The sequence below is a fragment of the Erpetoichthys calabaricus genome, chromosome 11, assembly GCF_900747795.2.
Source record: "Erpetoichthys calabaricus chromosome 11, fErpCal1.3, whole genome shotgun sequence".
In the NCBI taxonomy this organism is placed as follows: Eukaryota; Metazoa; Chordata; class Cladistia; order Polypteriformes; family Polypteridae; genus Erpetoichthys; species Erpetoichthys calabaricus.
In genome coordinates, this window is record NC_041404.2 from 40,549,461 (window position 1) to 40,563,147 (window position 13,687).

Consider the following 13,687-nt stretch of genomic DNA (forward strand, 5'->3'; position numbering starts at 1 on the left):
ATTGCACCCTGTCCTTACTGAGTCCAGTGTCATACTGCAGTTTAAGATGTTTGATTTGATACCCCGGACATCCACTTGCTGGCCACATCCTGCAGTAAACGCTTCTCTGTCTGTCTGTCTGTCTGTAAGCAGCCCCTGCAGGCACACCTCCAGCTCGGGCGGACTCACAAGAGAAGCTCAACACCTGTTGTTGATCACACCATTGGATGAGTCCTGTGTTCTTCCTGTCTTGAAGACGCAGCGCACTCGGCCATTCGCTTAGTTAAATGAGTCTGTCACCTCTTACAAGCCACAGGTTCCAGCGTAGATCTCCAGCTGTCTCTCTGCCATCTCATCATGGATGAATGATCATTATGCATAATTCAACCTTTCAAAGTCAGATATCCTGAATTTAACTTCTGACTCTCCGCCCTGAGATTTGTCTCTAAGCGTCGTGCTTGAAGGTTCCTCCCTTTCAAAATTAATCATGGTCAGGAATTTTGGGGTCACTTTGGACTCCTCGCTTTCATTTATCACACATATACCTATATATGTATAAAATCCAACATCTGTCTGTCTGTCTACTTTTCCTGAGAGAACTACTTTACAGATTTAGATTGGGTTTTTTTCTATAATTTGCTTGAACATTGCGGTTGATTTTGTGACATCTCTCATTGCGCTATGTATCATAGTTCGCTTGCAGGAGTGATTTATTTGTGTGAATTCGAGAGACATGGGGTGGTGACCTCCTCACTCACGTGCCATCCTGCTGCTTAGCTAGTGAATGAGCGAACTACTTAATGGATTTAGATCGTTTTTTTTCTATAATTTGCTTGAACATTCCGGTTGATTTTGCAACTTCTCTTATTACGCTAAGAACCATAGTCCGCTTGCAGGAGTGATATATTCCCACTAATCCGAGAAAGAGGCTGCGGGCCGAGGGGAGGAGGATACGTGATGTCAGGAGTGGGGAGCTGGGCAGGGCTGTCCTTGCTGTCCTGTTTCACTACTATGCCGGTGGAGTAGATCGGGAGGCTAGTCTTTAATAAGCCTGTCCTGTTGTTCCATCTCATGCTGAAATAAATGATCAGCACTTGTAACTTAACCGTTCAAAGTATTTTCCTTCTGGTTTTCCTCTCTCAGATCCTTTGTTGATGTCACATTTTCACAATCACTCACTGAAATCTTGGCGTGTCTCTGGACTCCTCACTTTCATTCATTGAATGTATTTTTTTAATGACCCAATTCTGTTATTTATTACTTCATAATATTCAGAGGATTCGACCCTTCCTCTTTAATTAGTGCACACGACGTCTAGTTCAAATACTGGTTCTCTCTCGGCTAGACTATTACAATTCTCTCTTGTAGTAGCTTTGTTCAATTGCTGTACAACCTGTCCAGAATGCATCTGCTTGACCGGTGTTCTCTGTCCTTCATTTTACTCTTACTACTCCTTTGCTTTATTCTCTCTGTTGCAGCTGGGATCCACTCCAAAATTTGTGTCTTGATCTATGGTTCCCAGAATGGTCCTGTCCCTCAGTACTACCAATATTTAGCCTGTCCATATGTTCCTTCAAGAAATATCTGTTCTCTAGATACCTGCTGCCCAGGGCTGGATTAACCATTAAGCAAAATAAACACATGCTTAGGGCATAAAAGGAAGAGGGTAACCCCAGGGATTTTCCATTGCCAGATTTACCATGGACCATATGGAGCAAAACTGCAAACGGTGCAGCTGAACACAGTTCAACAAAAAGGGCCTCCTACATTAAATGAAAAAATGACATATATATACAATAATAAAAAATAGTAATAAAATAGCAATGATAGAGATTGATGATATATATTAATCTTAGGAATACAACAGAATTAGAATCTGGTAACTGCCACACGGCCCACCAAGACTCACGTGATTGTTCTTGTCTTGATCATGTCGGCTTTCCTGTTCTGTCATCCACTGAGAGCGAGTGCAGTACAGCGTTGGCAGACATACGACAATTAATGTACATGTACGATAATTTTATGCCATATACGATAATACATAGCATACCATAATCATGCACAATTTGTTTCATAATTTGAAAAAAAATAATTTTGTACAATAATTTTATATGGAAACAAAATAATTTTTTTAAAGCCATGTGTTTCGAATCTACACACAAACATTCCCCATATTACTATACATGTATGTGGTGCTTAGATATAAAATTGTGCTTATGAGTTTACATACCCTGGCAGAATTTGTGAAATATTGGCTATTGTTTGAAAAATATAAGTAATCATGGCCTCATTTTAATCAGGGAGTGTGGTCCAGCGAGGCAATTTATTATCACACAATTGTGTGTGCCCATTTTAAATCATAATGATAACTGAAATCACCCCAATGGGTCTGATCGAAAGTTTACATACCCTTGAATGTAGAGGCTGATAATAAACACACAGGTTGACACACACAGGTTCAAATTAAGAGAGAGTGTCGAAACCTGTAACCCCTTGTATTGTAGTTAGTGTGTGTACAGAAATAGTCAATTTAAATTCATGCAGAGCTGCACTGACTTTGCTGGATACCAAGCCATGGGGAAAGCAAAAGAACTGTGAAGCACGGAGGTGGATCTCGCCTGCATTTCGGCTGAAGTGGCTTGTGGGTTTTTCTTTGTATCTCGAAAAATGAACCTGGAAATTGTTGCCTGAAATCTTGGTTGGTCTATCTAATCAACTAACTTTCCACTTTTTTTTATCAGAGTTTGAACACTACTGACAAGCATATTCAGATCTCGGGATATCTCTTGATATCCTTTTCCTGATTTATACAAGTCAACAACCTTTTCTCACTGGTTCTTTGACAGTTCTTTTGCTTTCCCCATGGCTCTGTTTCCAGCCAGGGCAGCTCTGCAAGAATTTGTATTGACGATTTATACACAGACACTGATTACAATCAAAGAAGTACGGGAAAGAGTCAAAATTATGTTAACACTAATCGATTATTTTTATCTCGACCACACCTTTCCAGGTCGATGGATAGGTCATGGTGGACCATTGCCATGGCCTCCATACTCTCCTGATTTGACACCCTGTGATTTCTGGTTATGGGGTATGGTGAAGGGGCATGTGTATAGCAGGAAAGTTCGTAATATCAATAACCTGAAGGACAGAATACGGACTGTGGTATCATCTATTCCCCGCAGAATGTGCGTCCGGGCTTCAAATGGTACTGTTACTCGTTGTTTTTTGTGTGTTGAACATGATGGCGAACAGGTTGAGACGTTCCTGTAAATCATCTTGCACATATGAAGTATGTTTAGTGAATAAATTGTTTCCGTCATTCAAATGTTACCATAATTTTGACTCACCCTGTAATAGGTATGGAGACTCTCCCTTAATTACCCTTCATTTGAACCTGTGTCTGTCAACTTGTGTGTCTATTGTGAGCCCCAACATTCAAGGGTATGTAAACTTTTGATCAGGCCCATTTGGTTGACTTCACTTGTCATTATGATTTAAAAAGGGCAGACGTAACTATGTGATCATAAATGTGAGACCGTGAGTCTCATGGAGACATGGGTAATGAGCCGTGGATATGGTGGTGATAGAAGCCAGTGTATGCTTTGGGGATGTGCATTTACTTGTTTTGCTAGAAGAGGTTTATAAGAAAGGGAAGGAAAAAAAAGAAAAGAAAAAGAGAGCGAAGAGTTTTATTAAACGTGCCGTCACGGAGGGCTTTGTGCACATCATGCTCGTTCTGTTTTTTTTCCATTCTGTTGGCTGGGATTTGCTGTGCATTTGGGTGGTGGAAACAGGTGTGCGCAGAGCCATCATCAGTTTTAAATGTGGCGCACTCTCTGTACTGTAACGCGAGACTGTGTGGGTAGGTAGAAGATCGAGTATTGGGGGGGGGGGGCAGGCCCAGTCTTAGGTATTATGGGGCCCTAGGCGAAAGGGGGGTCCAGGGGCCCCCCTGGAAGCTCTGCGAAATGCGTGAAAATTAGACCAAGGAGACGTTTTCTTGTAACGTTACGAGGTCATCACCCTGCGTCCCTTTTTCGCCCGGAGCCGCCCACGCGGACACGCCCCCGCTGGCCCACGTGATTTAAACATGCAAGGGGAGGGGCGGGCCAGGGGCCTGGCCGCCGTCGATCCGGGGCCCCCCGGACGCCGGGGCCCTAGGCGGTCGCCTATTTCGCCTATGCCTAAGGCCGGGCCTGGGGGGGTTTGTCGTGAGTGTCAGGTTTGTTTTAATGGGAAAGTTTGGGTTTATTGATGAAGTCTTGTGATTTGAAGGTTGTTAATATAATAAAAGTATCTGTTAAGGGTGCTAACGTCAGTTTTGATTTTGTTTTTGTCACGTATCATTAGATGGGCTGGTTTTAGGTTATTTTATGCTGAATAGACAGGAGGAGGGGGTTGAAAGTGGACTGCAGAGAAGTGGTAGATGATAACAGAATAAGATACAGAGAACAGAAAGATATGGAAGAAGATGATCTGCTGTGGTGACCCCTAACGGGAGCAGCCGAAAGAAGAAGAAGAAGAGAAGTGGTAGATGAGAGTGTTGGAAAAACTGAGAGGACAGTAGAGAGTGATTTTGTGGCTCAGTGACTGGTGGGTTCTGGATATTCTTCAAAAAATGACAACCCCAGTAAGCCAGTGTTGACCCCTGATTTGTTGTTTTTCTTTTTTGAGGGAGTCTCATTAGTTTTGTTTAGATGTTGGGCTACAACAAAGCCTATATATATTTTTTTTTGGCCTTTATATTTTTACTTTTTTTTGCCCTGTTTTCGCTGTATATATGATTGCACCCTAAGAGCGGTTTGAAAAGGATTGCATGCAATAAATGGCAACTTTTTTAGTTTTAACATCTTGGCATCTTTGTATGATTTTTCTTTTCTTTTCAACTACGGTCCAGATTACAAGCAGCACACCTGCAGTTGCTGGTGTATTGTGATCATAAATTACTTCATCTGAGCACACTCCTTTACTCTTTGAGGGCTGAATATTTTTTCCAAAAAACGCAGTTTTTCTGAAAAGCACTCAAGGCAAATGTCTCGCAACATAAATCAACATAAAATATCAGTTCCTGGGTGTTGTAGCTAACAGTTCACAGTCCCTTGTGGCTCGAGCTGCTCACGGGTGGCATGATGGCTGGCAGAAATGTGTGGCAGGCTGGCAGCCAGGCTGTCTTTGCGTGACGGGGGATGAGGATGGCAGCAGCAGTTGCAGTCGTAGTGTATCGCAATCTGGTTTGTACCTGATCATTATGAGTGGCGGTCTTCATCTACACAAACGTGTTCGGCACCACGATTAGCTGGAAAACAATCAGCTGATGCCGGTGCCTTACTTTGTTTTTTCGATATCGATCTCCAGATCACTCTGACAAGTCAGAGTCCAATTCAGCGATAACATGCAAAACATCGTCCAAGAAGTATATTGCTTTGTGCATTCCATGTCGATGCCATTTTTGTCGTTGTTTGCTCTTCACTACTCCCACAAGTGCAGGGAATCTCGGACAAACCAACAAAGCTAACTTTCCCTCTAGCAAAGAAAGTCGAACTAAAACATAACGGCGAGTTTTCTCACTGTTTGCAGTAACTTACTGCTCTCCACCCCTCCTGTTGACAGAAGTCGACATCCGCCCTGAAAGAGTTAATTAAAAGGAAAACTTTCTGCACGATTATTTATGTTTTCCAGACACTGTCCAATATTTTAGATATTCTGCCAGGGTATGTAAACTTATGAGCACAACTGTATAAGTGCTGAGGGTCTCTAAAGTTCTTAATGCGGCCCTGCTGCTGACCATCTCTTCTCTTTCCAGACAAGGCTTCACTCTTCTTGCACAAAAGCTGTGGAATGACCTCCCTTCGGCTATTTGAACTATTCCCAATTTGCTCACATTTAGGGATCTTTTCATTAAATATTCTGGAACCGTTTAGTGTCTCTTCTACAAGATGTCTGCCGTTGCACTCCAAAAGAGTTTAGAATTCTGTTTATCGTAGTCTAGCTGGAGGTATAATTATATAGTAGTACCACTACAACTCCCTCTTGCTTTGTTCTTTTTTCTTGTTCTCTTTTGCTTTTGATGTTTGCACCTTGTAATCATTCTTTTATGTATTATAGCTTGTTTTGTGAGTCTCTTTGAGTAAAGGCATCGGCTAAAAAAACAAATAAAAAAATAAATAATCATGTTTGAAATGAAGAAGTATAAATGAATACACCTGAGACCTGACTAACTGCCATTGCACATTACTGACAAAGTTGTTTTCTTTTCTGTTTGTATTTTTTGCAGTGCAAAATGGAATTCCAGGCTTGTTCATCTGGGAAGAGCATCTCTGTCAAGTGTGATGGACCTTGCCCCTGTCTGCCTGGACAAGAAACGGTCAAGCCAAAGGCCAACAAGAACGGTATTTAAAAGTATTTCCTTTGTGTGGCTGGAGTTCTTTGGGAGGTGATTCTGGGAAATGTCATTAAGGATAAAGCACTGGGACTCCCTGGTAGTGACATTTTGTCCTAAAGTGACATTTCTCTCATAGACACATCAGAAGGAGGAGAATATTTTAACATAATGATCACAAATAAAAGGTCAGAGCAGAAAAGCACAGGGTGGCTGAATGATGTAAAGACAACTATGGAGCTGTCAAAGAGGCAACAGCACTCATAGGGCATGGGTGGGCCAGAACCGCTCCACTAACCATTGTGGCTCAAGACACCGACTGGAAGGGACAGCAACTATATTACATATAGGCCATTAAAGGGGGCAAATCTAATGGGAATGTTGTGACAACTGGGGCCACCGAGAGGCTAGATGATATCAATCTGTTTAGGGTACTACTGATCACCTCAAGTGACCAATCGTGTGATCTCAGCTTAGAACATTAGAATATCAGAACAACTGTGTCAAGAACAGGCCTTTCAGCCCAACAAGCTTGTCTATCATATTCAAGTAGGGAATAAAATCACGTCAGATGTTGGAGGTCCCTAATATCCTACTCTCCACCACACTGCCTTGGAACCATGTCTATCATTCTTTGCATGAAGATGGGGAAATTACCAACATTAATTCTTACAAGTCCATGGCTCCGGTTCCTTATGGCAAAATGATAGGCAAATAAAGTGACATGGCAGGAAGAAAGACAACTAATGACATCTGTTGAGCATCAAACAAATCACATAGCCTAAGGACGTGATGAAGAACACCATAATAGGAAGAAGAAGAAGAAGAAATGCAACAACATTGGCTGAGCATCAAGTGCAAGATGCAGAATTCAAAAACCACGATGGAGAAATGCATGCAACAGGGGGGGTCAACGTGTAATTACTGGGGCTAGACCGCTGAGCAAGAAATGTGGGATGCACAATTCAAGGACAACACAGATGGAGAAATTCATGCAACTGGAGGTCTGCGTGTTTCATTAGGCAATATTATTATGACCTTTCCTGCATTGTATATACCACTTCATAGTACTATCAAACAGCGTGACCTTCATGCCTATGTACCTATCATATATAATGATTTTATATTTATCACATAACTCCATTCACGTACCCCATATAGTTCCTATCTCCTATTTTCCTATCTTTTCCAAATTTTATGTGGCGATAATATTTTATAGTTTTCGGCCTGACATATATGGCCAGATGCTATTCCTTATGCCAACATTCCCCATTTTTCTGGGCTTGGGACAAACCAAAATGGAGGCCATACTTAACATTCTTATTATGTTTCATCACTATGTGTCTGAAATGTCTTTCAGATGTTTAATATATACCATCTGTCCAATCTCTTTATCATATATGCAGTATATCAATCATCTGTATCAGCTTTCATTTCTATCTGTCTATTATATAGTGTCTTTAATCTATCTATCTATCTATCTATCTATCTATCTATCTATCTATCTATCTATCTATCTATCTATCTATCTATCTATCTATCTATCTATCTATCTATCTATCTATCCATTATGTAGTGCCTTTCATTTCTATCTATCTATCTATCTATCTATCTATCTATCTATCTATCTATCTATCTATCTATCTATCTATCTATCTATCTATCTATCTATCTATCTATCTATCTATCTATCTATCTATCTATCTATCTATCTATCTATCTATCTATCTATCTATCTCATGTAGTGCCTTTAATATTTCTCCTATTTAAATGCCTTCACGTCTTTCTTTCCTGTTACACACTTACTTATCTTGCCATTCTGCCCGGTCAGCCTGTTGAGGAGTGCCACAGGATAAGTGAGTCTGTCTATCTCGTACATCGAGGGTGAAGACACACATGTGGACATTTGAATGCATATCCAATCCTGCATTGCAGCATATCTCCTGTATCTTTTAAAGGTTTACTTGCTCAGAATATTGAGCAGTTTGTTTTCGAGTCTGAAGAATGTCAGGCGATGGATGTGATAGCGAAGGCCTCAAGGTGAACTGGCACTTCTGAGAGAATTGCTTATGTTCTGCAGATGCTGCCTGCTCATGAGAGGTGGAGGCCAAGTCTGAAGCACCAGGCCTTGCTCTTGATAATGTCTTGTGAAGGAGAAGCTGTGCTGTTCTTGAATGTGATGGTGATATTTGCCCTTACTTTAATGTGCCAGTTCTTCATTATGATTATCGAATTGCTGAGGTTTCATTCCTTTTAAGTGGTCAGTGCTCGAGAAGCAGGTTCGATGGCAGAGCACTCATCTGTGCTCAGAGATGCAGCTTTCCACTCTACAAGCAACCTCAAATGCATGAGAACGAGGAGGCCAGCTAAAAGCAGGAATCCGCTCCGCTCTGATTAAAAAGCTTTTTGACGGTGAGGGCATTGAGGGTCTGCAGCACGGATCTGTATGCTGCTTCTGTGGTTCTGTACAGTCACGCCGAGAAGTAATCAAAAAGTAAAGGCTGCAGGGATAGGCAGGTGTGCTCAGTTGGAATGAAATCCACATGGGACCAGAGGAGCCTCGCTGTACTGAGCTGCACTCTTTCTTTTGTTATAACTTACATGAGGTATTTTATCATCTTTTTTCCCAGCAAAAAAAGAGCTACAATAAAAAAAATTCTAACAGAACCAGCATACCCTTTACTGAGGGGATCTTTGGGATGTGGGGGATGCAGTGCAGATACAGCTGGATGTAAAGAGCACATCACATAATTCATGAGTTATCTAAGCAGGCCTGACGGCTGTCTGACTAATATCCAGTTTGTAATTTATAGCATCTCTTCAATTTGCTCTGCTGTCAGGACGCCTGATTCTAATCTATTTCAGGACTGTGGTATCGTCCGATATTGAGTGGCGCCCCGCAGTAAAGCAATATGGATTATAGTGCATGAGGCACGGCGCCGGCCCCTAATCAAATCACATACGCCACTTGAGCTGTGAGTGTGCCCTGCATGTTATTAGCGTGACGAGCAAAGAGAGAGTTTTCATTGGTGTTCCAATGGCTGCATGATGGCAGGGTGGTTGGCGCTTTGTGGCTTTAGAGTCTTCAGTTCAGGTGGGCTTTACTCATAATGCTACGGGGGTCCTGCCAAATCCCCTAAAGATAAGCTTGCTACTTTGGATTCAGAAAGTATTCCGACCCCTTCACTTTCTACATAATTTACTATGTTGTAGATTTAATTTTAAATGAAAAAAATTAGCATTTGTTGCCAATTAACAAACACTCAATAGCCCATTTTAACATGTTTTCAGAAAGGTTTGCAAGTTTATTACAAATCAATAACTGAAATCTATCAATCGGGTAAGTATACAGAACCTTAATTCAGAAGTTTGTAGAAGCCACTTTGGCAGCAGTTACAGCTTTGACTCTTCTTGACTTACTGTAAGTCCAAACAAGCTTTGCACACCTGGATTTGGGCAGTTTATCCCATTCTTCCTGACAGATCCTCTCAAATTCCATTAGATTGGATAGAGGGAAGTGTCTGTAAACTGCCATCTTCACGTCACTCCACAGATTCTCTATGAGGTTTAAGTCTGGGTCTTGGCAGGCCGTTCAAAGACAGTCTGAGACTTGTCCTGAAGCCCCTCCAGTGTTGTCCTGGCTGTAAGCTTTGAGTCATCGTCGTGCTGGAATGTTATCTGTAGTCCCAGTCTGAGGTCGTGTGTACTCTGGAGCAGGTTTTCTTCATGGAACTCTCAGTGTGTGGCCACATTCCTCCTTTGCTCAGTTCTGCCCAGCCTCCCTTTCCTTGCTGCTGAGAAGCACCCCAATAACATGATGGTGCCACCTCCATTCTTCACCGTAGGCAAGTGATGAGTAGTGTCTGGTCTTTGATAGACAGACTGCTTAGAGTTCAGTTTTTGTCTCATCAGACCAGAGAATGTTTTCCCTCATGCTCTCAGAGTTTCGTCCTATGTCTTTAACTCAAGAATGTCTTCTGTCTGTCCACTCTACCATACATGTTTGATTGATGGAGTTCTGCACAGATGGCCACCCTTCTGACAAGTACCTCCATCTCAGCAGATGACTACTGTTAGAGTGACCATTGGGTTCTTGGTCACCTCTTTGATGGAGGCTTTTCTTGCCCTGGTTACTTTGTTTGGACAGATGGCTAACTCTAGGAAGACTTCTGTTGGTTCCAAACTCCTTCCTTTTCACAATTATTGACGTCACTGCCCTCCTGGAAACACTTAGAGCTTTAGAAATGGTTTTTATTCTCTTGCCCTGATCTGTGTCTCCCCACAGTTTGATCGCAGGGGACTACAGAGAGTTCCTTGGACTCACCTGTGGTGAAATAGCATTTATTTTGAGAATATTTTTGGCTTGGCTTCGGATTCAATTTCCAGCAAATCACTTCGCTCATCTCTAGTGATCGGCAGCAGGTGAAGTGGACTAATTAGATTTCTCAGGAGAGTCAGAGATGGGAGCTGAACCTGGAACCTGTTATACCTCACCCACAGGCAATGACTTGGCTGTAATGGAGTATGAATCCCTAGAGCTGTTTAGACTGCTCTGTTGCTACTATAAATAAATATATATCCATCCATCCATTTTCCAACCCACTGAATCCAAATACAGGGTCACGGGGGTCTGCTGGAGCCAATCCCAGCCAACACAGGGCACAAGGCAGGAACCAATCCCGGGCAGGGTGCCAACCCACCGCAGGACACACACAAACACACCAAGCACACATTAGGGCCAATTTCAGAATCGCCAATCCACCTAACCTGCATGTCTTTGGACTGTGGGAGGAAACCGGAGTGCCCGGAGGAAACCCATACAGACACGGGGAGAACATGCAAACTCCACGCAGGGAGAACCCGGGAAGCGAACCCAGGTCTCCTAACTGCGAGGCAGCAGCACTACCACTGCGCCACCGTGCCACCCAGGCATCACTTGTGTAGAAGTGAAACAGGACAGTGAGGAGGGCCCTGCCCAGCTCCCCACTCCTTACGTCACACTTCCCCCTCCCCTCGGCCCACTGCCTCTGTCTCAGATTAGCGTGAATAAATCGCTCCTGCAAGAGAACTATGATACTTAGTGCGATGAGAGAAGTGGAAAAATCAACCAGAATGATCAAGCAAATTCTAGAAAAAAGCCCAATCTAAATCTGTTAAGTAGTTCTCTTGTTCGCTAGCTAAGCGGATTTAAGATACGCCCCTGGGGCTGGTGCATAGGTACGAAACATCCTGCCCCCCTCAGTCCACTGCGTCTCTTTCAGATTTGCACAAATAAATTGGTACCGCAAGCAAACTATGATACATAGAGCAATGAGGTAAGTCACAAAATCAACCGGAATGTTCAAGGAAATTATAGAAAAAAACCCGATCTAAATCTGTTATGTAGTTCTCTCGTGAAAATCAGACAGACAGACGTTGGATTTTATATATACAGTATATATATACTAGCCACGTGCGCCCAACTATGTTGCGCGTGTTAAAGTTGTCTGTGAAGGGCTCCCTGTTTAAACGCGGCTGCCAGTCGTGAACTGAGCCCTTTGTCACACAGCATTATGATTTTTTATAAGGAAAACAAAATTACAAAAGAAAACCCTTGGACATTGATTCGATAGGAGCGGCCTACTCGGAATCACTGTCTGAATAGTAATTATGTGGTGGTGCAGGAGCATTTCTGCTTCTCTTCATTCACAGTCCGTCTCGTTTTCACAACGCTGTCGTTTCCTCTCACGATCTCTTCTCAACCTTTCTCCAATCTCGCAGGTTGCTTTGTGGCAATCCAAAGAGTAAGGCAATATACACGGAGCAATGGTTATAAAAGGGGGACACATAGGTATCCAGGCTCTTTAAAGCATAAATAGGGATCACTTCACTGACATGTGAGCAAGCCACGGTACAACTGTGAGACACGCAGCACTCGCCGGCTACAACGTAACAATAATTTCCGGACCGTGCTGTTACGTTGTCATTCATTTTACCCACTGTCTTTCTTTCATTCATATGTTACGTAGACACGTACCTTTTATCTTCGGCAATCTCATTCTCTAACCAGGCCTCAGGAGCTAACCAGCGTAACACTGTCCACCACCCCTTTCGTTATTCCGGCACATTGTTGACATCCGTGAGTAACAACAACGTACTAAACTGGAAGGTGGTCTACGCATGTGTGGAATTCGCAGACAAACAAAGATCAAGATCCAAATGAAGATTATATATAAAGATAAGTTAATTTAAAGCACAACAATTTGTTTAGTTTGAATGTCTGTGTTTTGAGGTGTGACTGGAGTACTACAGTCTTCAGTAGTATAAGCCTGGAGGAGATTCTTAATGCAATGCCTATGTTTTAGCAGTCTCTCTACTGCCATCTAGTGCTTCTTCTTCTAATTCATTCGCGGACAAACAAAGATCAAGATCCAAATGAAGATTATATATAGAGATGTGTGTGTGTGTGTGTGTGTGTGTGTGTGTGTGTGTGTGTGTGTGTGTGTGTGTGTGTGTATAAAGAAAGAACTGTAGTCATATTTGATAGCTCTTGTTTCTTACAATGTAGTTTTCTGATTTTTATAGTGATATGTGTAATATTTATGAATCTGAATTTGTGAGATCCTCTGAGCCACTTTATCCAGCAGAGTGGTATATTGGAATAAAGTGAGCTGAACTGTTCTTTAAGATATAACTGAACAGTATATGATTTGACCCACTCACTTTAAGCCATGGGAGCTCTATATATATACACTAGCTGTTCCCCATGGCTCCGCCCGTGTAGTGGTGAAACAGGACAAACTTTAACAAGCAATAAAAAAAAAAATGTAATAATTTGTATTGAGAAGAATTTATATTTATAGGCTTCATATCCAAGGGCCTCTTGACATGCAATAGCTTTGGTTTTGCTATCGGGGCGAGAATGTAGCTGTGATCTCTTTGGGAAAATGTAAAAAGTTGGCAAGGTATTTTTGGTCAAACGGAAGGTAGGTACATTGCAATGTCAAACATTGGCTCTGTATCTGATCGTGTTCAGCTCTGATGGGAGAGCGTCTCCCGCGCTGGGAGAAGAGCACATGATATCTCTACCAATGAGCAGGTACCCTATAAAACACATGTAGCTCTGATCTCTCTCTCTCTCAAAAACATCAAACATTACTCCTTAACAATCTCTAGATGATAATGTCTGCTGAAAAAAACAGCTATCGCTAGCTAAGCGGAGGCAAGGTACACTCCAACACGTGGTGAGAGGTAGAGCGACTCGAACGGAGGCTGGCACATGACTGAGGAGGGCCCCGCCCACTCTCCCCTCTCCTCGGCCCGCAACCTCTCTTGGATTCGCGCAAA

General features: G+C 42.4%; 1 protein-coding gene across 1 annotated transcript in view; it reads left to right on the forward strand.

Annotated features, from left to right (window-relative positions):
- spock1 (SPARC (osteonectin), cwcv and kazal like domains proteoglycan 1) overlaps nt 1-13,687 on the forward strand; it is a 633,015-nt gene that overhangs the window by 467,457 nt on the left and 151,871 nt on the right. Inside the window, exon 6 of the mRNA XM_028812997.2 lies at nt 6,257-6,371. Coding sequence (XP_028668830.2) covers nt 6,257-6,371 — 115 coding nt within the window. The remainder of the gene's footprint in view (nt 1-6,256; nt 6,372-13,687) is intronic.